General features: G+C 37.4%; 1 protein-coding gene across 3 annotated transcripts in view; it reads right to left on the bottom strand.

Moving 5' to 3' along the window:
- CDK14 (cyclin dependent kinase 14) overlaps positions 1 to 14,892 on the bottom strand; it is a 546,012-nt gene that overhangs the window by 406,605 nt on the left and 124,515 nt on the right. For all 3 annotated transcript variants that reach the window (XM_034667605.1, XM_034667608.1, XM_034667609.1), the window contains one exon: positions 13,213 to 13,458. In XM_034667605.1, coding sequence (XP_034523496.1) covers positions 13,213 to 13,458 — 246 coding nt within the window. The remainder of the gene's footprint in view (positions 1 to 13,212; positions 13,459 to 14,892) is intronic.

Here is a 14,892-nt window from a genome sequence, read left to right as displayed (position 1 = left end):
CTGTCATAAGAATATTTTATTCTAAAAAACAACATAATAACTATTCAGGATACGAACTCAGAAAATGCAAATGACACAATGTAGAAAGTTTAAATTTACCCCTAATCTGTCCACCAAGAAAGAACCACCATTAATATTTTGATATCTCTTCTTCCAGTGCTATCTATATGCTGACGACTGCTTTTTTACATAAATGGGATTACACTATACATACTGATTTTAACCTGTTTTTCCCACTCAACATATTATGAATATTTTCCATGTTATTATACAATCTTCTAAATTAGGGGCTGGCTAATCTAAACTACCACGTGTTCATCCCACAAACTTAGAAAAGTTTCTACTTTTTTTTTAATGGGGGGGTCAAAAGAAGAATAAAATTTCACAGCACGAAGAGATTATATATGAAAATCAAATTTCAGCGTTCACAAAGTTTATTAAAAAACAGTCATGCATGTTCATTTCCATACTGTCTTATGACTTGGAAGCTACAACAGAGTTGCAGCTGCAGCAGAGACGATACAGCCAACAAAACTGAAAATATTTACTCTCTGACCCCTGTTATAAATCGTGACTGTGTAATATCCGGCCAGATTAAGGTACTCCTCCAATACCTCTTAGCAACAATGCAAACAAATAATCAAAGATGTGTCACTCAGATATTACTCATTAACACAAAGGGAACTGTCTTATGTATTATAAACCAACCCTTAAGGTTTTGCTGCAGCAAAATAACTCTTCCTAAAGACATGGTACATTCCATCAAGATGATAAAAGTGCTAAAAGTGAGTAATCTCATCACTCTCGCTGTCCCCAGCTCCCACCTCAACTTCCGCCAGACAAGAAGTGGGTAGTGCCGTGCTCCATGGGGCAAGTTATCTATTATTTGAATGTCACTATAAAAGGGTACTATCAAAACATATCAGAAAATGATAATTAGATGAGGAGTTAAAAGCCTCTTAAAGGGATTATTGAATCTCAGTTATAAATACATAAAAAATTGATAAAAAGTTGCTGGTGATTGTGTTGCTGCATAATTAATCAATTTCAGAAGCTCAGGAAAAGAACTTCTTGCAGAAAGTTTACAGAACACTATCCTCAAGCATGTGCTCTTGTACCACTTACGAAAAACGTAACATACGGGCAGTGGATCAGACTCCCACCATTTGTAAAGATACTGTGTGGCAAGTTGAACACAGGCTTCTTACCTCCTTCCCACCCAAAATGCCATACAGTGACTGAGAAGATATTTTTTAAAAATAATAAATCAGAAACAGGAATGGGAAACAAGAAAAAGTGCCAACATTTAATCAGAAATTTTGAGAAATTCTGAAAGACAGACAGTAATCAGAATCAAAACTTCAGAGAAAAGACTAGGGTGACCTAAACCCCAACCTGTAGAAGAAGACTATTACAGATAAAAGAAGCAGGAGTCTCCAGGTAAATGCAAAACTAATCGACACAGCTGAGCACGGGGTGTCCTCCAAGCAAACTGCAGAACATCTGCACAGAGGAGACAGCTGAGAGCGTGGGTATTCAGGCGAGAGGGGCAGAGCAAGGACGGAAGTAGCCACTGCCTAGAAAAAGGATGACAGTCTCCCTATCCCCAAGCTGTAATCCCTGCCTCATTCATATGATCAATACAGATGATTTACAGAAAACTGACTAAGCTGACAGCAATTCTCAAATACAAAAATGAGTACATAATCAAAAATCACAAATCATTTCAGAAAAATCAATACCTGGGGGGAAGAAAAGCATAAAATTTAATGGGCAAAGAAACGAAAATCCTGGTAAGAGAGTGACATTGGAAAGAATAACTTTGAAAAAAAATAAGCAGTATGTCCAAAGAGATTTCAGAAGATATTATCTCCTTTTAAGAAGAAACAATTAGAGATTTAGAGAGTAAATACTTAATCAATGAAATAAAATATTCAATGGGCAGTGAATAAAAGAATGGACATACATGAAAAGTGATAAGCTCAATGTTTGAACAGAATTCTCCTAGAAAACTTTAGGGATAGGTTGCATCTAAATAGAAAAAATATCCAATCAGCATAATATTCTCACAGACAACAATTACTACAAAAAGACAATTAAGCAACATTTTCAAAATAAATAGCGAAAATGATTCCGAATCACTAATACTATACTAAAAATAGTCCTGTCATTGGGATGGAAAAGCTGCAATTTTTCCCCCTACAGAAAAATATCTAAATATAAAATTCTGTATTATCTCGATATAAGAAGTGCAGAAAGACAGGGACCCTAGGAAAAAAGATGCAAGGGCAGGCTGAGATTTTTTCAACTGATCAGGCCAGACTGCCGAGGCTGAGTAACTCCAAATGCATGTTTCAGTCTGTTTCTTAACTCTTCAAAGGTCATTACAAAATAATATGAATTGGATACGAATGGATACACAAATTCCAAACAAATTAGGGAGAAGGAATAGAAGAACACAATGTAATGAGGAAAGGGATGAAAAAAAAAGTGAAAGGTCAGAGGAGGGGGTGCTCAAGGAGAAAACACCTTAAGTAAAATTCATAAAATAAGAACTTAAGTTTAAACGTATCGATTGTGTAAAACATACCAATCGTATCGATTATGATAAACATAAATGAACAAACTTCCTCTGTTAATAGAAACTTCTCAGATTGAAAAAACAAAGTCTCATAATATGCTATTCAGAAAAGACAAAATTAAAATGAGAAAATCTGAAAATAAAGGAGTAAAGGGAAAATACAGCAAAAAAGCAATTTTACAAAATAATGCATTATCACAATATTGATGGCAAACAAGCCATCATAAAATTCATAAAACAAACAGAATTCATAAAACAAATAGATTAAATTAGTATATCCCATAATAATCATGAACTAGTATGAGTCAAATAACAGTTTTGAAAGGTATGAAACAACTGCTGGTAGCAATAAAATGAGAAATTGTCAAATTCACAATGATAATGGGCAACATACATCACTCAGACATTAACAAAGCAAGCAGACAAGGAAGAAGTTAAGGGATTTATGAGTTTGAATATGACAATTATCATTTTAATCTAATATTAATATATATTCTTTTCAAGCACACATTTAACATTTACCAAAAAATGACCACTTTCAATATCTCAAAACTGCAGAAACATCTTAAGTTGCTTTTTCTGAAAACAATGCAATAAAATTAACAATTAAGAACAAAAGGAAAACAGAAATAGTTTAGCCATGTGAGTGAAAAAGAAAATCAAAATTGAAAATTCATAAATAAATATGTGGCACTAAGGACATGACATTTTAAGACCCAGGGGATACAGTCAAATCAATACATACAAGAAAAGGTAAATATGTATGCACATACTAGAAAAGAAGAAAGGTTCAAAGTAATACGAATTAGACATACTAAGAAGGGATTAATAAAGACAATGGACCACGTATTCTTTTCTTCAAGAAACTTGTAAGGTACAAACCATGTGTTGAGTTGAATCAAGTAAAACTTAATGGAAAATTACATTCAAAATCGCCTGACTAGTCCTGTGTGGGTTATGTTCTCATGCATTTTTCATCACCGGGAAACAGCTTGTGAATGTCACACTTTACCATCACCCTCCTGAGCCCAAGTTTTAAATAGAAATTTTAAAACCTATATTAAACTTCAGTATAAAATGATCTTCAATGGGGAAAATATTGTGTTCACAGTTCCACTCTAAATTATTTAAAATTAGAATGAGAAGTCTGTGTTTGCTTTTGTACTCCTTTAAGAAATAAATCTAATCTAAGTTCAAGAAAAAAGCAGCAGCAGAAAACTACGTCTTTACTCCTATTAGGAGATAAACTGCTAATGCGCATTTACAGCAAGTACAAGACATAGTCACACAAAACTGGTAGAAGAATAGGAAGCCAGTATTTTCTCCTCCTGAAAAGGCACAAATAATTTTCTAAAATATTTTACTCTTCATAAACTGCCTTATATATTAGAGTTGATTTAATCGTTTTAAGATACAGACCACACTAAATGTTCTACTCGAAGAAAGAATTGAGGAAATCAGAAAAACAAGAATATGCTTTAAAACAAAACAAAACAAAACAAAAAACCCATTTATCCATAAGAAAAATCAAGTAAAAGAAGATGCTAACGGCACAAAGTATTCTATTTATCTAATTAAATGGATTTGGATGCATTAAGTGCCATGGTTCATGTACACCCTATTAATACTGTCTTGGCAGAAAATTAATATTTTGCCACATTTGATGCTAAGACAATCAATGTTATTTTCCCTGTGAAACTGGTATGTATACATTGTGGAAATACACTGTAATCTACAGATCAATCATGCTAGCTTCATAGCTCCATATACACACAATGTCTCTCTAAAAATTTTTATCTACAAAAGAATGGGCCTATGGAATAGGGCATGTCTTTACGATAGTCCGAGCTTTAGGAGTTAGATTCTTGTAAAGTCAGTCCCCTATTTTAAGTAACCAGAAATGTTCTGATCTGTAATTGTTATGCATATAAATAAGGAATCCAACTGCTTAGTCATTAAAGAGCCCAATAATAAAATCCTTCCCATCAAATGAGTGAAATTAAGAATAATTCAGAAGGAGAGTTCCTATTTTGTTTGATAAAGTTCAGGCCTTTGGTTTGCCTATTTTTTTTTCAACTTTATTAAATCAACACATTTAAATAGAGCTAGATCAAACCCATATGTAGTCAACCCTAAGTATTATCTTAGGCTCTCTGCTGTCAGGTGCACGGGTGGATTGGAAATAGCTTTATGGGGCAACTGTTCTCTGCTTATCATTTCCCTACTTAGAGTGCAGACTTGAGATAGCACTTTACAGGACTGGAAATACAGAGGGCTAATCAGCAATTACTAACCAACGCTAACTGCACAGAGATGTGGAATTTAATGAGATAATGTAAATACATTTTTTAAAAAATAGAATAAAGGTACAGAGAACCATCAATTGTATGGACCAGTGGAGGGGAACATTGGCATAGATAATGAAAAAATGAAGATAATATTCCAGCTGAATGGTGCCTGCCATCCTGCCATGAAGGAGATGTTCATGGCCTTTGCTAGCTCTAGTTCTTCGCTGTTTGCGTAATTAACAATGACAGCTAGTTAATATCAAGTGTTAGCTATGTGCCTGGCTTTGAGCTAATCACTTCAAATACAGCACCTAATTTTAATCCCTATAACATTACCCTGAGGTTGGTTCTATTAGTATCCTCATTTGAACATGAAGATTTTAAAGACTGGAGAAGTAAATAATTCAGCTAACATCCTGTAGCTAAAGGCAGAGCTAGAATTCAAACCAAGTTAATTAGAATCAAGGATCTATTTTCTTTACCACTACTGCACTGGTGGAATCTTCCCCTGAAGACCTAATCCTCATGGAAGAGGCATTAAATTATGCTTAAAATTGTCATCTACTGAAACCCCGTTCCTAAAAGCAGGGATGTAGTTTTGAACTACATTTTTATAAACTGCATGAGTATACCTCTATGTACATTCTAATGATACCATAACATTGCTATAGGATGTCCACAGTTTCATACTGAATTCACTTTTTAACCTTACTTAACATTACGGATGACGCCCTGAATTGCAGGAAAACCACAATATGCACTACTGTATTATACTACAATTTTGGGAGTGGATGTGAGGGTCAGGTGGGAAGGATTCATGTGGCCTGATTAAACAAGAATTTCAAGTGAAATCTTCCTTTGCTAATTTTTCTTCTGCCTTTGGTCTCAGAAAGAGACTATCATCCTGTATTTCTAGCCCCATTACACAGTCACTCTAAGGTAATCCACAGTTGATGGATAACTTGGTTACAAAACGGATCTAGATACTACACAGAGAGACAGATCCAAGTGCCATAGGTGGTAACATCCAACAAGGGGGTTTGGTTCTATTCAGGAATGTTCTAGTCCCCACAAGAAGAAGGCAATGCCAAGATAAGACACACACACACACACACACACACACACACACACACACACACACACACACACCTGCCCAAGGATAAACACCTGAGAACTGAAGTGGGACTCTCAGGTTTGCACCTTCTTCCCCTCTTCAGATTGGGCCTGCCTATCATGGGATACAAATTTATCTGGAGATGGGAGGAGGTACATTTGGAGGACTCTGTGGTGGAAGGTATAGAGGACCTGAATCTAAATATGAATTTCTGAAAATATGTTCTCTTTAAGCTTAGCTTTTGATAGCACAGCTCAATGAAATCCCTTCTAACTTGGGCTAGCAAGCCAAGCAGTCTCCCGCATTACTTCCAATAGCTCTAGCCATTGAGGAGCACAGCTGGGATGGAGGAAGTGGTAGGAAAAGGGGAAAGAAGCTTGCCCTGCCGGTGCCAGTATCAAACACTACCCAGGGACAAGGCCCAGGAAGAGAGGGCACTCAAGAAATGTTTGAAACAAATAAAAGCTGTCAAATACATCTTCAAATATACCAATTCAAATAAAATCACATTCTTTAGATTCTGCCTGAATTTTAAAGTGCCATTAACTAGACAAATTCAGGAAGTATACAGATGAATGTGATGGTCTCTGAGGTCAAGGTACTCTTGGTTTCTTGATGTCGGTCATGATTCCTAGCAACGACCAGTATGTGAACAAGGCAGCAATATATACCCACTTGGGAAGACGTGGTATCATACAATACATCCACCACAGTATTCCAGAAAACAGGAACAGCTATCCTGTTGTCCTCACTAAATCGGGGACTCAGCACAGTGCCACACTTCTGCTCACTTTCTCCCTCCTTCTCAACTGTGCTCTTGGAGCCTACTCAAGATAACTAATACTTCAAAGAAATAACAAAATAAAGATATGGCATTAATCTTGCTGGCCCTTGGGTAAAGGGACTATTCTGATGCCCATTAGCCTTTAAAAATCTTTATAACAAAATCTGTCCTAAAACTCCCATGCCAGTGGGTATGAAATGATCAAACCCATACACTATGGGTTATAGAGTGGTATTACATAAGAAGTGTTACTGCCTCCATTTTCTGTCCAATGAGGAATCCAAAGGAAAATAGTCTTTCCATAAAAGAGAGTATCATAAAATACCTTCTTCCATCGCAATGGGGTAGAGAACAAAAAGGCAGTAGGTAGGAAGGACTCAGAATAAAACAGAGTATTATAGCACCATGCTAAAAGAGAAAAGAAACCATTTCTAACTTGAGGAGAAAAGAGCAAAGACATTTTTTTCTAAGGCAAAAACTCCTATAAAGAAAAGAAAGCAAAGCAGTTTCCACAGAAAGTAATATAAGTGGTCTGATATAGAAAGACTTCCTGGGGTAGAACAGGAAAGGGTAAGCCCAGAAAGAAACTCAGGAAAGAGAATCAAAAGGAAGTTAACAATAGGAGAGAAACAGCAGAAATTTCTAGTTAAACATGGTGTGTTTTTTTTTTAAGATTTTATTTATTTATTTGATAGAAAGCCAGCAAGAGAGGGAACACAGGCAGGGGGAGTGGGAGAGGAAGAAGCAGGCTCCCAGCAGAGAAGCCTGATGTGGGGCTCGATCCCAGCACTCTGGGATCACACCCTGAGCCGAAGGCAGACGCTTAATGACTGAGCCACCCAGGCGCCCCTAAACATGGTGGTTTTAACACATATATTTATCTCTCCCCCTCACCAATCCGTACTAAGCTGACAGTAAAGTCATAACTCACAAGGGCAAATAGAATAAGTAAGAAGATTGCAGACAAGATACAAACAAAAATTTGGAGATGGGAGACACATTGATGGGAAGCCACTGACAAGGACGATGACCACAGGCGTAAACCAAGAAGAATGAACTCAGTTCGTACTTCAGAATCCCAGAAACACTCAAGAATTGGAAGTTGAACTTCAAGGAGTGGCCCAAAGCAAAGAGCTTGGTCAGAGTGGGTTTAAGGAACAGGTCCTTTCCCTGGGAACTTGCATCTCCCCAGGTGTCTGCCCTACCCTAATCCCGGCAGAGGCTTATTCTCTGAAGAGATTGAACCGGACAGGTCAGAACTGGGATGCCAAGCACACTGGAAATCAGGATGAAGAGTCATGCTGAATGAAAACAAAGCACCAGAAAGTCTGTGTAGAACTGGGAGCCCCTGGGCCCCTTCCTGATCATCTCAGAAAAACAGCAGTAACGGCTTTCGTATCCTAAAAAATTGATTGGTAAATTTGCTCTGGGGGATCAACTCAGCCAAGGAAAAAGATGGATTGATGCTGACTTCTAATAGTCCTCCTATGCAATGGCTAGGTCTTCTCTGATAGTCCCTATGGTGAGGCCTCCAGTTGACAAGCACCAGTGGCACAAAGAACTTCCTATCAACTTTTTTTGCACACCATTCATAATATGAATGCAGTCAACAGTTCTCTCCAAAGGCATGATCTAGACTCACCAAAATTAAAAATCTCAACAGGCAAGGCAGAGACCAAAAAAAATAAACAGAAACAAAGAACTCAAAACTCAAGATCATTTAGGAAGTATAGTAAAAAACACTCTTCAAAATTCCCCCAAGCTACATTTAGTATGTTCAAAAACATAGCAGACAAAACATTATTCATTGAAAAAGAACAGGTAGATTTTCAAAAGAACATTTGAAGAATAAGAAAGAGCTTTTGGAAATAAATGGTTGCATCAATTAAAAATTTAATTGAAGCATTAAAAGAAAATTTTAAATATCCATAAAGCAGAGAAAACCAAAAAGAAAACTAACAAGCCAATAATAAAAGACTGTTTTCTGAAATTGAAAGAAATTAATTTCAAAATTGAAAAGATACCCTGAGTATCAAGAAAAAGGTCCACATCAGGAATGAAAACAAAGTCCTAGAAGTTTCCACAAAGAATAAATTAGCAACCAGAATAGTCTAGGGCTTTAAATAACAATAAAGGGACCTAGAAAAGAACAAAGCAATGTCTTCAAAAGGCTAGGAAAAATTTTGTTTTCTAAACTAGAATCCTATACCCAGATTATAAATCAAGTTGCCAAGTATGGATAAAGGCATAGTCATATGTGCAATGACATAAACCAAAAACATGAAACACACATACCCCAGAGCTTAGGTATTTAACACAAAAATCCTGGAAAAGAAACTTCTCAGGAAGATGGCGCAGGGAAGCCTCGGGATAGCAGGCTTGGAGATCAAGTAGTCCAGAGGGAATTAGAAGGACTGACAACTTCAAGGACAATCTCAGAGGGAAGAAAAACTGATAGGCTGCCTGATTTGATTCATTTCAGAAATTTTATAGTTTTACCAAATAATCTGGGACCTCAATTTATAAGTGAAATTATAATTCATTATATCAATTATGAACAAATGAAGAGGAAGCAATTACGACTAAGAAAATCTAAAAGTTATGCAAAGAGGAATAGAGTTGTTGAATCACTATGTTGCACCCCTAAAACTAATGTAACATTGTGTGTCAACTATACTTCAAGAAAAAAATAAATTTTAAAAAGTTCTTCGAGGAAAGAAATTCAGTCATCATATATCATGTGGCCTTGTTATGAACAGCATTTACAGCATCACAAGATTATAAACACCATATATTAAAAGCCAAAAAGTAGGGAAAATATATTTGGGGATTGGAACGCAACAGAGAAAATCCTCTCTTGATGTGTTCCTTTGTGCTCTGGAAATCAGTGGTTATATGTAGAGGCTTGTTCAGAGTCAGGTTTAATTTTGTTGGTGCTTTGTGTAAACTTCCATTAGAACATCATAATGTCTGGCTATCTCTCTTTTGGTGATGTTAGCAGGTACTGACAATCACTACCTACATGTATTACCTCATCAGGGATTACCAAATTGTGATTCGTAAATATATTATTCTTTCTTGATGTATTAGTGGGATTATTTTTAAAAGACTAATTCACCACCACCACCACCCCTCCCCATCAAAACTAGGTTGAGGTAAACTTCATGTAGGAAACACAGAAAAGAAATGCTTAGTCATTTGTTTTATTTCCCAGTTTTCAATAATGATTCTTGCTTTTATAAAGGTCTCTCTTGAGTTTTGTATGTTAATTTATAACCTGCCACTTCCTAACTTCTCTCACTGTTTATTTTCATCGATTCTTTTGGATTTTCCAGACACATCATCAAAAATCGGCAAATAAAGATAATTTCACCTCTTTCTAGCTTTGCCTTCATTATCTGTAAAGATGTTATTCTGGTCCTTTTTCTCTTTATTTTTTTTCTCATGGTTTTGTATAGGACTCAACCAATAATTTTTCTATTGGTTATGTGAAGTAAAATGAATTATTCAGTCGTTTAAGACAGGGGTGTGGCCGAGATGGCTTTTCTAGCTTCCTAGAATAAACTTCTTTCATCTGTTTCACGAAGTTAAAAAAATAAAGACAATCTGGGGTGCCTGGGTGGCTCAGTCATTAAGCGTCTGCCTTTGGCTAAGGGCGTGATCCCAGAGTCCTGGGATCGAGCCCCGCGCTGGGCTCCCTGCTCTGCGGGGCGCCTGCTTCTTCCTCTCCCACTCCCCCTGCTTGTGTTCCCTCTCTTGCTGACTGTCTCTCTCTGTCAAATAAATAAATAAAATCATTTAAAAAAATAAAAAATAAAGACAATCTAGCTCACACTGAGATCTTCCCTCATCTATTTTGCTCCAACATTTCTTTCTGGACCATTTCATTTCCTTTGCCCCTTTTGAGGGTGACCTACAAAGAAGCCTACTTCAGCACTTTCTATTCACTGCAGGGCTTTGTCCCAGAAAGGTGCTTCAATCTCACATTCTAGAGAAGTCACAGAAAGGCCAGCAGACTACTCCAATATCAGTAAACCTGGTCTCCTTGACTCACCTACTCACAGAAGCCATCCAAGTCTCTCCCAGTTGCTGCCACTGTCCTAAGAATGTCCCAACAAGTTGCCAGCATGTACCTGATGGCAATGGGGTGGGGGTGGGGGGGAGTTTCTGAGAGTAGTCTCAAAGAGTAGTCCTTCCCCCTTCCCTGAGCTTCCTTACATCCTCACACTTCCTAATACCATGCATTTCTGAAAAATGTTCATGGTTTGTTCCCCCTCACTCCTATTTTGACGTTCACAGAGATACTTGTCAGCTGTATTTGTTCTCAATATTATCTATCGGTTTGGGTTTCACTATACTAGTTGTTCTAATTACAAGAGGAGTTTCAAAACCTATGCCACTGCCATCCTCCCAGACTCGCCTACTTGATCCTTTAAGCTATGGTCAAGCATTACTTTAATACAGATAAAATTAAACTCTAAAGAGAGAGAACTGCAAAGAGCATCAGGCAAGACTCAAATTTACTTGAGAAGAACTGAAACTAATTCCTTAATAAATATTGAAAATATGGAAACTCTACTGTTATCACTTATATTATGACGTCGTACACACAGACTCTCAGAACTACAGGACCCCCAGCAGCAACAAGCAGAGCCAGCAGCCCCACCTTGGTTCCCACCTGCCATCCTCCCATAAAAGGAACTGAGAGTATCTGAAGAAATGGCTTGTTTTAGGTCTGGGGTTGGGAAAAATACAGTTATCAGCCAAAAGTGTCTTGTGGGACCAGAAAGTAAGGACGTGTTCAAAAAACAGAGGGGCGAAGACAGCTCAAAAAGGCACAGGAGCCGACATCGAAGAGCTCCCAATGGCTAAAGGAGGAAGAATCTGAGCAACCCAAGAGGTAATGCAGCCAGAGATTATAACCAGCATGGAGATAAAATACAGGACAGCTAGTCAAATTCACATTTCAGATAAAAGGTAAATAACTCTTAGTACAAGTATGCCTCATTGCAGTATCTGAAAATGCCAATTTCTATATACCATTTTAGGTTGATATATAATAATATTATGATCACTATGTAATAAAATATGTATAATTCTCTTGCCATAACATAGGCTCAATCATTCTCAACAACTTCTTTCATTTCTTGTAAAATGCTACTAAATCTAGAAGTTCTCCCAGGAGTTAGTGACCGAGATGGATGCTACCTTGGACTCTTAGACAAGATTATGGGGTCAGTTTGGGGGGGGGGGACAGATAATCAATGCTCCTCACAAATGCTGCATTGATAATATTTATTTTGGCTTTATTAACATAAAATGTGACCAGATTTGTGCAGTGTCATTAAGTTTAATTGAATTGAAGCGTCAATACTCTTCCACCAGTTGACATTTCTGGCTCTGCTTTGCCCTCATCAAATTTAATATTTAATATTTGTAAAATGGCATGTTTCTTAGCAGGATGATAGAATTCTCCTCTTACCTTTTAAACTCTTAGAACATCTACTCAAAAGGTTCTTAAGTATAAGTTAAATCTGAAAATTATTCACTTTAAAAAAGATCATAAGGGTTTTTACAAGGTTAAATGCAGGCCGTTTTTGTTAATAAAAGTTTCAGTAAAAATTTTACAGTCAAAAAGCAGCATTTACCTCAGAACTTTACACCTCCTTAGTTCAAAAAGGCAAGACTTGCCTTAATCTAGTGTAAGAAAATTTCATTACAATGAATAGGATTTCTCCTTAAGAAGACCAATTTCAGGGGCGCCTGGGTGACACAGCGGTTAAGTGTCTGCCTTCGGCTCAGGGCGTGATCCCGGTGTTACGGGGTCGAGCCCCACATCAGGCTCCTCCGCTGGGAGCCTGCTTCTTCCTCTCCCACTCCCCCTGCCTGTGTTCCCTCTCTCGCTGGCTGTCTCTATCTCTGTCGAATGAATAAATAAATAAAATCTTAAAAAAAAAGAAGAAGAAGACCAATTTCAACATCTAGCTCTTAAATTTTAAAACATTTATACTGAAAACAAACTACAATAAGACAAGTGAATGAATTTGAACATTAATTGTGAAATGACATTTTTTTGTGAATTTGCCAAACTCAAAACTACCTTTATTGCCCACAGAAACAGTAAAGTTCAATACCCTTTTCTAAGGGTTTGAAATACCAAAGGATCTTTAATTATAAATCCTCTAACCGGAAACAACCAGAAAAAAAAAAAAAAAAAAAGAATTTTCCAAAAATAAGTTGACTCATTTCTCATTTGCTTGCTGAGTACTTATGAATAAGGAGTCTGTACACAGACTGCACACTCTCACCCCCCAAACCACTAAACCACCCTGAGAGAGAGCACATAATAAGGCACTGATAAAGCCACTTGCCCTCTTCCGGCACAGCGGGCCACGACTGTCAGGCAGATACTCCTCTGCTTCCTGCTGGTAAAGACCGCACTTACCGAGCTGGGGCTGGAGTGCCGCCTAACTTTCGGAGACTCTTTGCCAGTGGAGGAGGACTTAAAGTTAATGCAAGCATTGTTCTCCGAATGCACCCTCTTTACTTGATTAGCTGGTTTCTCAAATGGGTCGAAAGTGCTCTGTGTCCTCTGAACCCTGACTTTTTTATCCTCAGGAATTGTGTCCAGGGGTTTGATCACTGAGTCCATTCCCTGGCAGTTCCGTGTAGACATCTTTGTGACACATATCTAGGAAAAGAGAAAGAAAGAAAGAAATTCAGAACTCCCCACTGAAACTTTAATGTCATTAAACACGTGGTTTATTATTCTAGAAAGCATGCTAATCTCCATTTCAGGTAATACCCAGAAAGTTCACATTCTAAAAGCTATACCAAGCCATCCAAGCCTCACTCAAAAGAATAGAAAAATCTAAAATGCAGATTTCATATTCTCACCTCAAGAAGCTGGAACAGCAACAGAGGGACAGACCTAAACCACGCACAAGGAAGCAGTTGACCAAGATTAGAGCAGAAATCAATGAATTAGAAACCAGGAGTACAGTAGAGCAGATCAACAGAACTAGAAGCTGGTTCTTTGAGAGAATCAATAAAACTGACAGACCACTAGCAAGACTTATCCAAAAGAATAGAGAAAGGACCCAAATTAATAAAATTATGAATGAAAAAGGAGAGGTCACAACCAACACCAATGAAATTGGAAGGATTATTAGAAACTTTATCAACAGCTTTATGCCAATAAATTAAGCAATCTGGAGGAGATGGAGGCCTTCCTGAAAACCTATAAACTACCAAGACTGAAACAGGAAGAAATTGATTTTTTAAACAAGCCAATTAATTATGAAGAGATTGAGTCAGTGATAAACAACCTTCCAAAAAAACAAAACTCCAGGCCCGGATGGTTTTCCTGGGGAATTCTACCAAACATTCAAAGAAGAAATAATACCTATTCTCCTAAAGTGATTTCAAAAAATAGAAACAGAAGGAAAGCTACCAAACTCATTCTATGAGGCCAATATTACCTTGATCCCCAAACCAGGCAAAGACCCCATCAAAAAGGAGAATTACAGACCGATTTCCAAATGAACATGGATGCCAAAATCCTCAACAAGATCCTGGCTAATAGAAAGCAACAGTACAATTAAAGGATTATCCATCGTGACCAAGTGGGATTCATCCTTGGGATGCAAGGGTGGTTCAACATTCGCAAATCGATCGGTGTCTTAGATTTTATCCAGAAAGAAAAATTTAAAAATCATATGATTCTCTCAATAGATGCAGAAAAAGCATTTGACAAAATACAGCATCCTTTCCTCTTTAAAAAACCTTCAGAGTGTAGGGATAGAGGGTATATTCCTCAATCTCATAAAAACCATCTATGAAAAGCCTACAGCAAAGATCATTCTCAATGGGGAAAAGCTGGAAGCCTTTCCCTTAAGATCAGGAACACGACAAGGATGCCCACTCTCGCCACTATTATTCAACACGGTACTAGAACATGGACAGCACTGGAGGAGATAATGCTAAGTGAAATAAGTCAAGCAGAGAAAGACAATTATCATATGATGTTGCTCATCTATGGAACATAAGAACTAGGAAGATCGGTAGGGGAAGAAAGGGATAAAGAAAGGGGGGTAATCAGAAGGGGGAATGAAACATGAGAGAC

The sequence above is a fragment of the Ailuropoda melanoleuca genome, chromosome 1 (assembly GCF_002007445.2).
Source record: "Ailuropoda melanoleuca isolate Jingjing chromosome 1, ASM200744v2, whole genome shotgun sequence".
NCBI lineage: Eukaryota > Metazoa > Chordata > Mammalia > Carnivora > Ursidae > Ailuropoda > Ailuropoda melanoleuca.
Note: the sequence above shows the minus strand (reverse complement) of the source record. Positions and strands in the feature narration are given on the sequence as shown.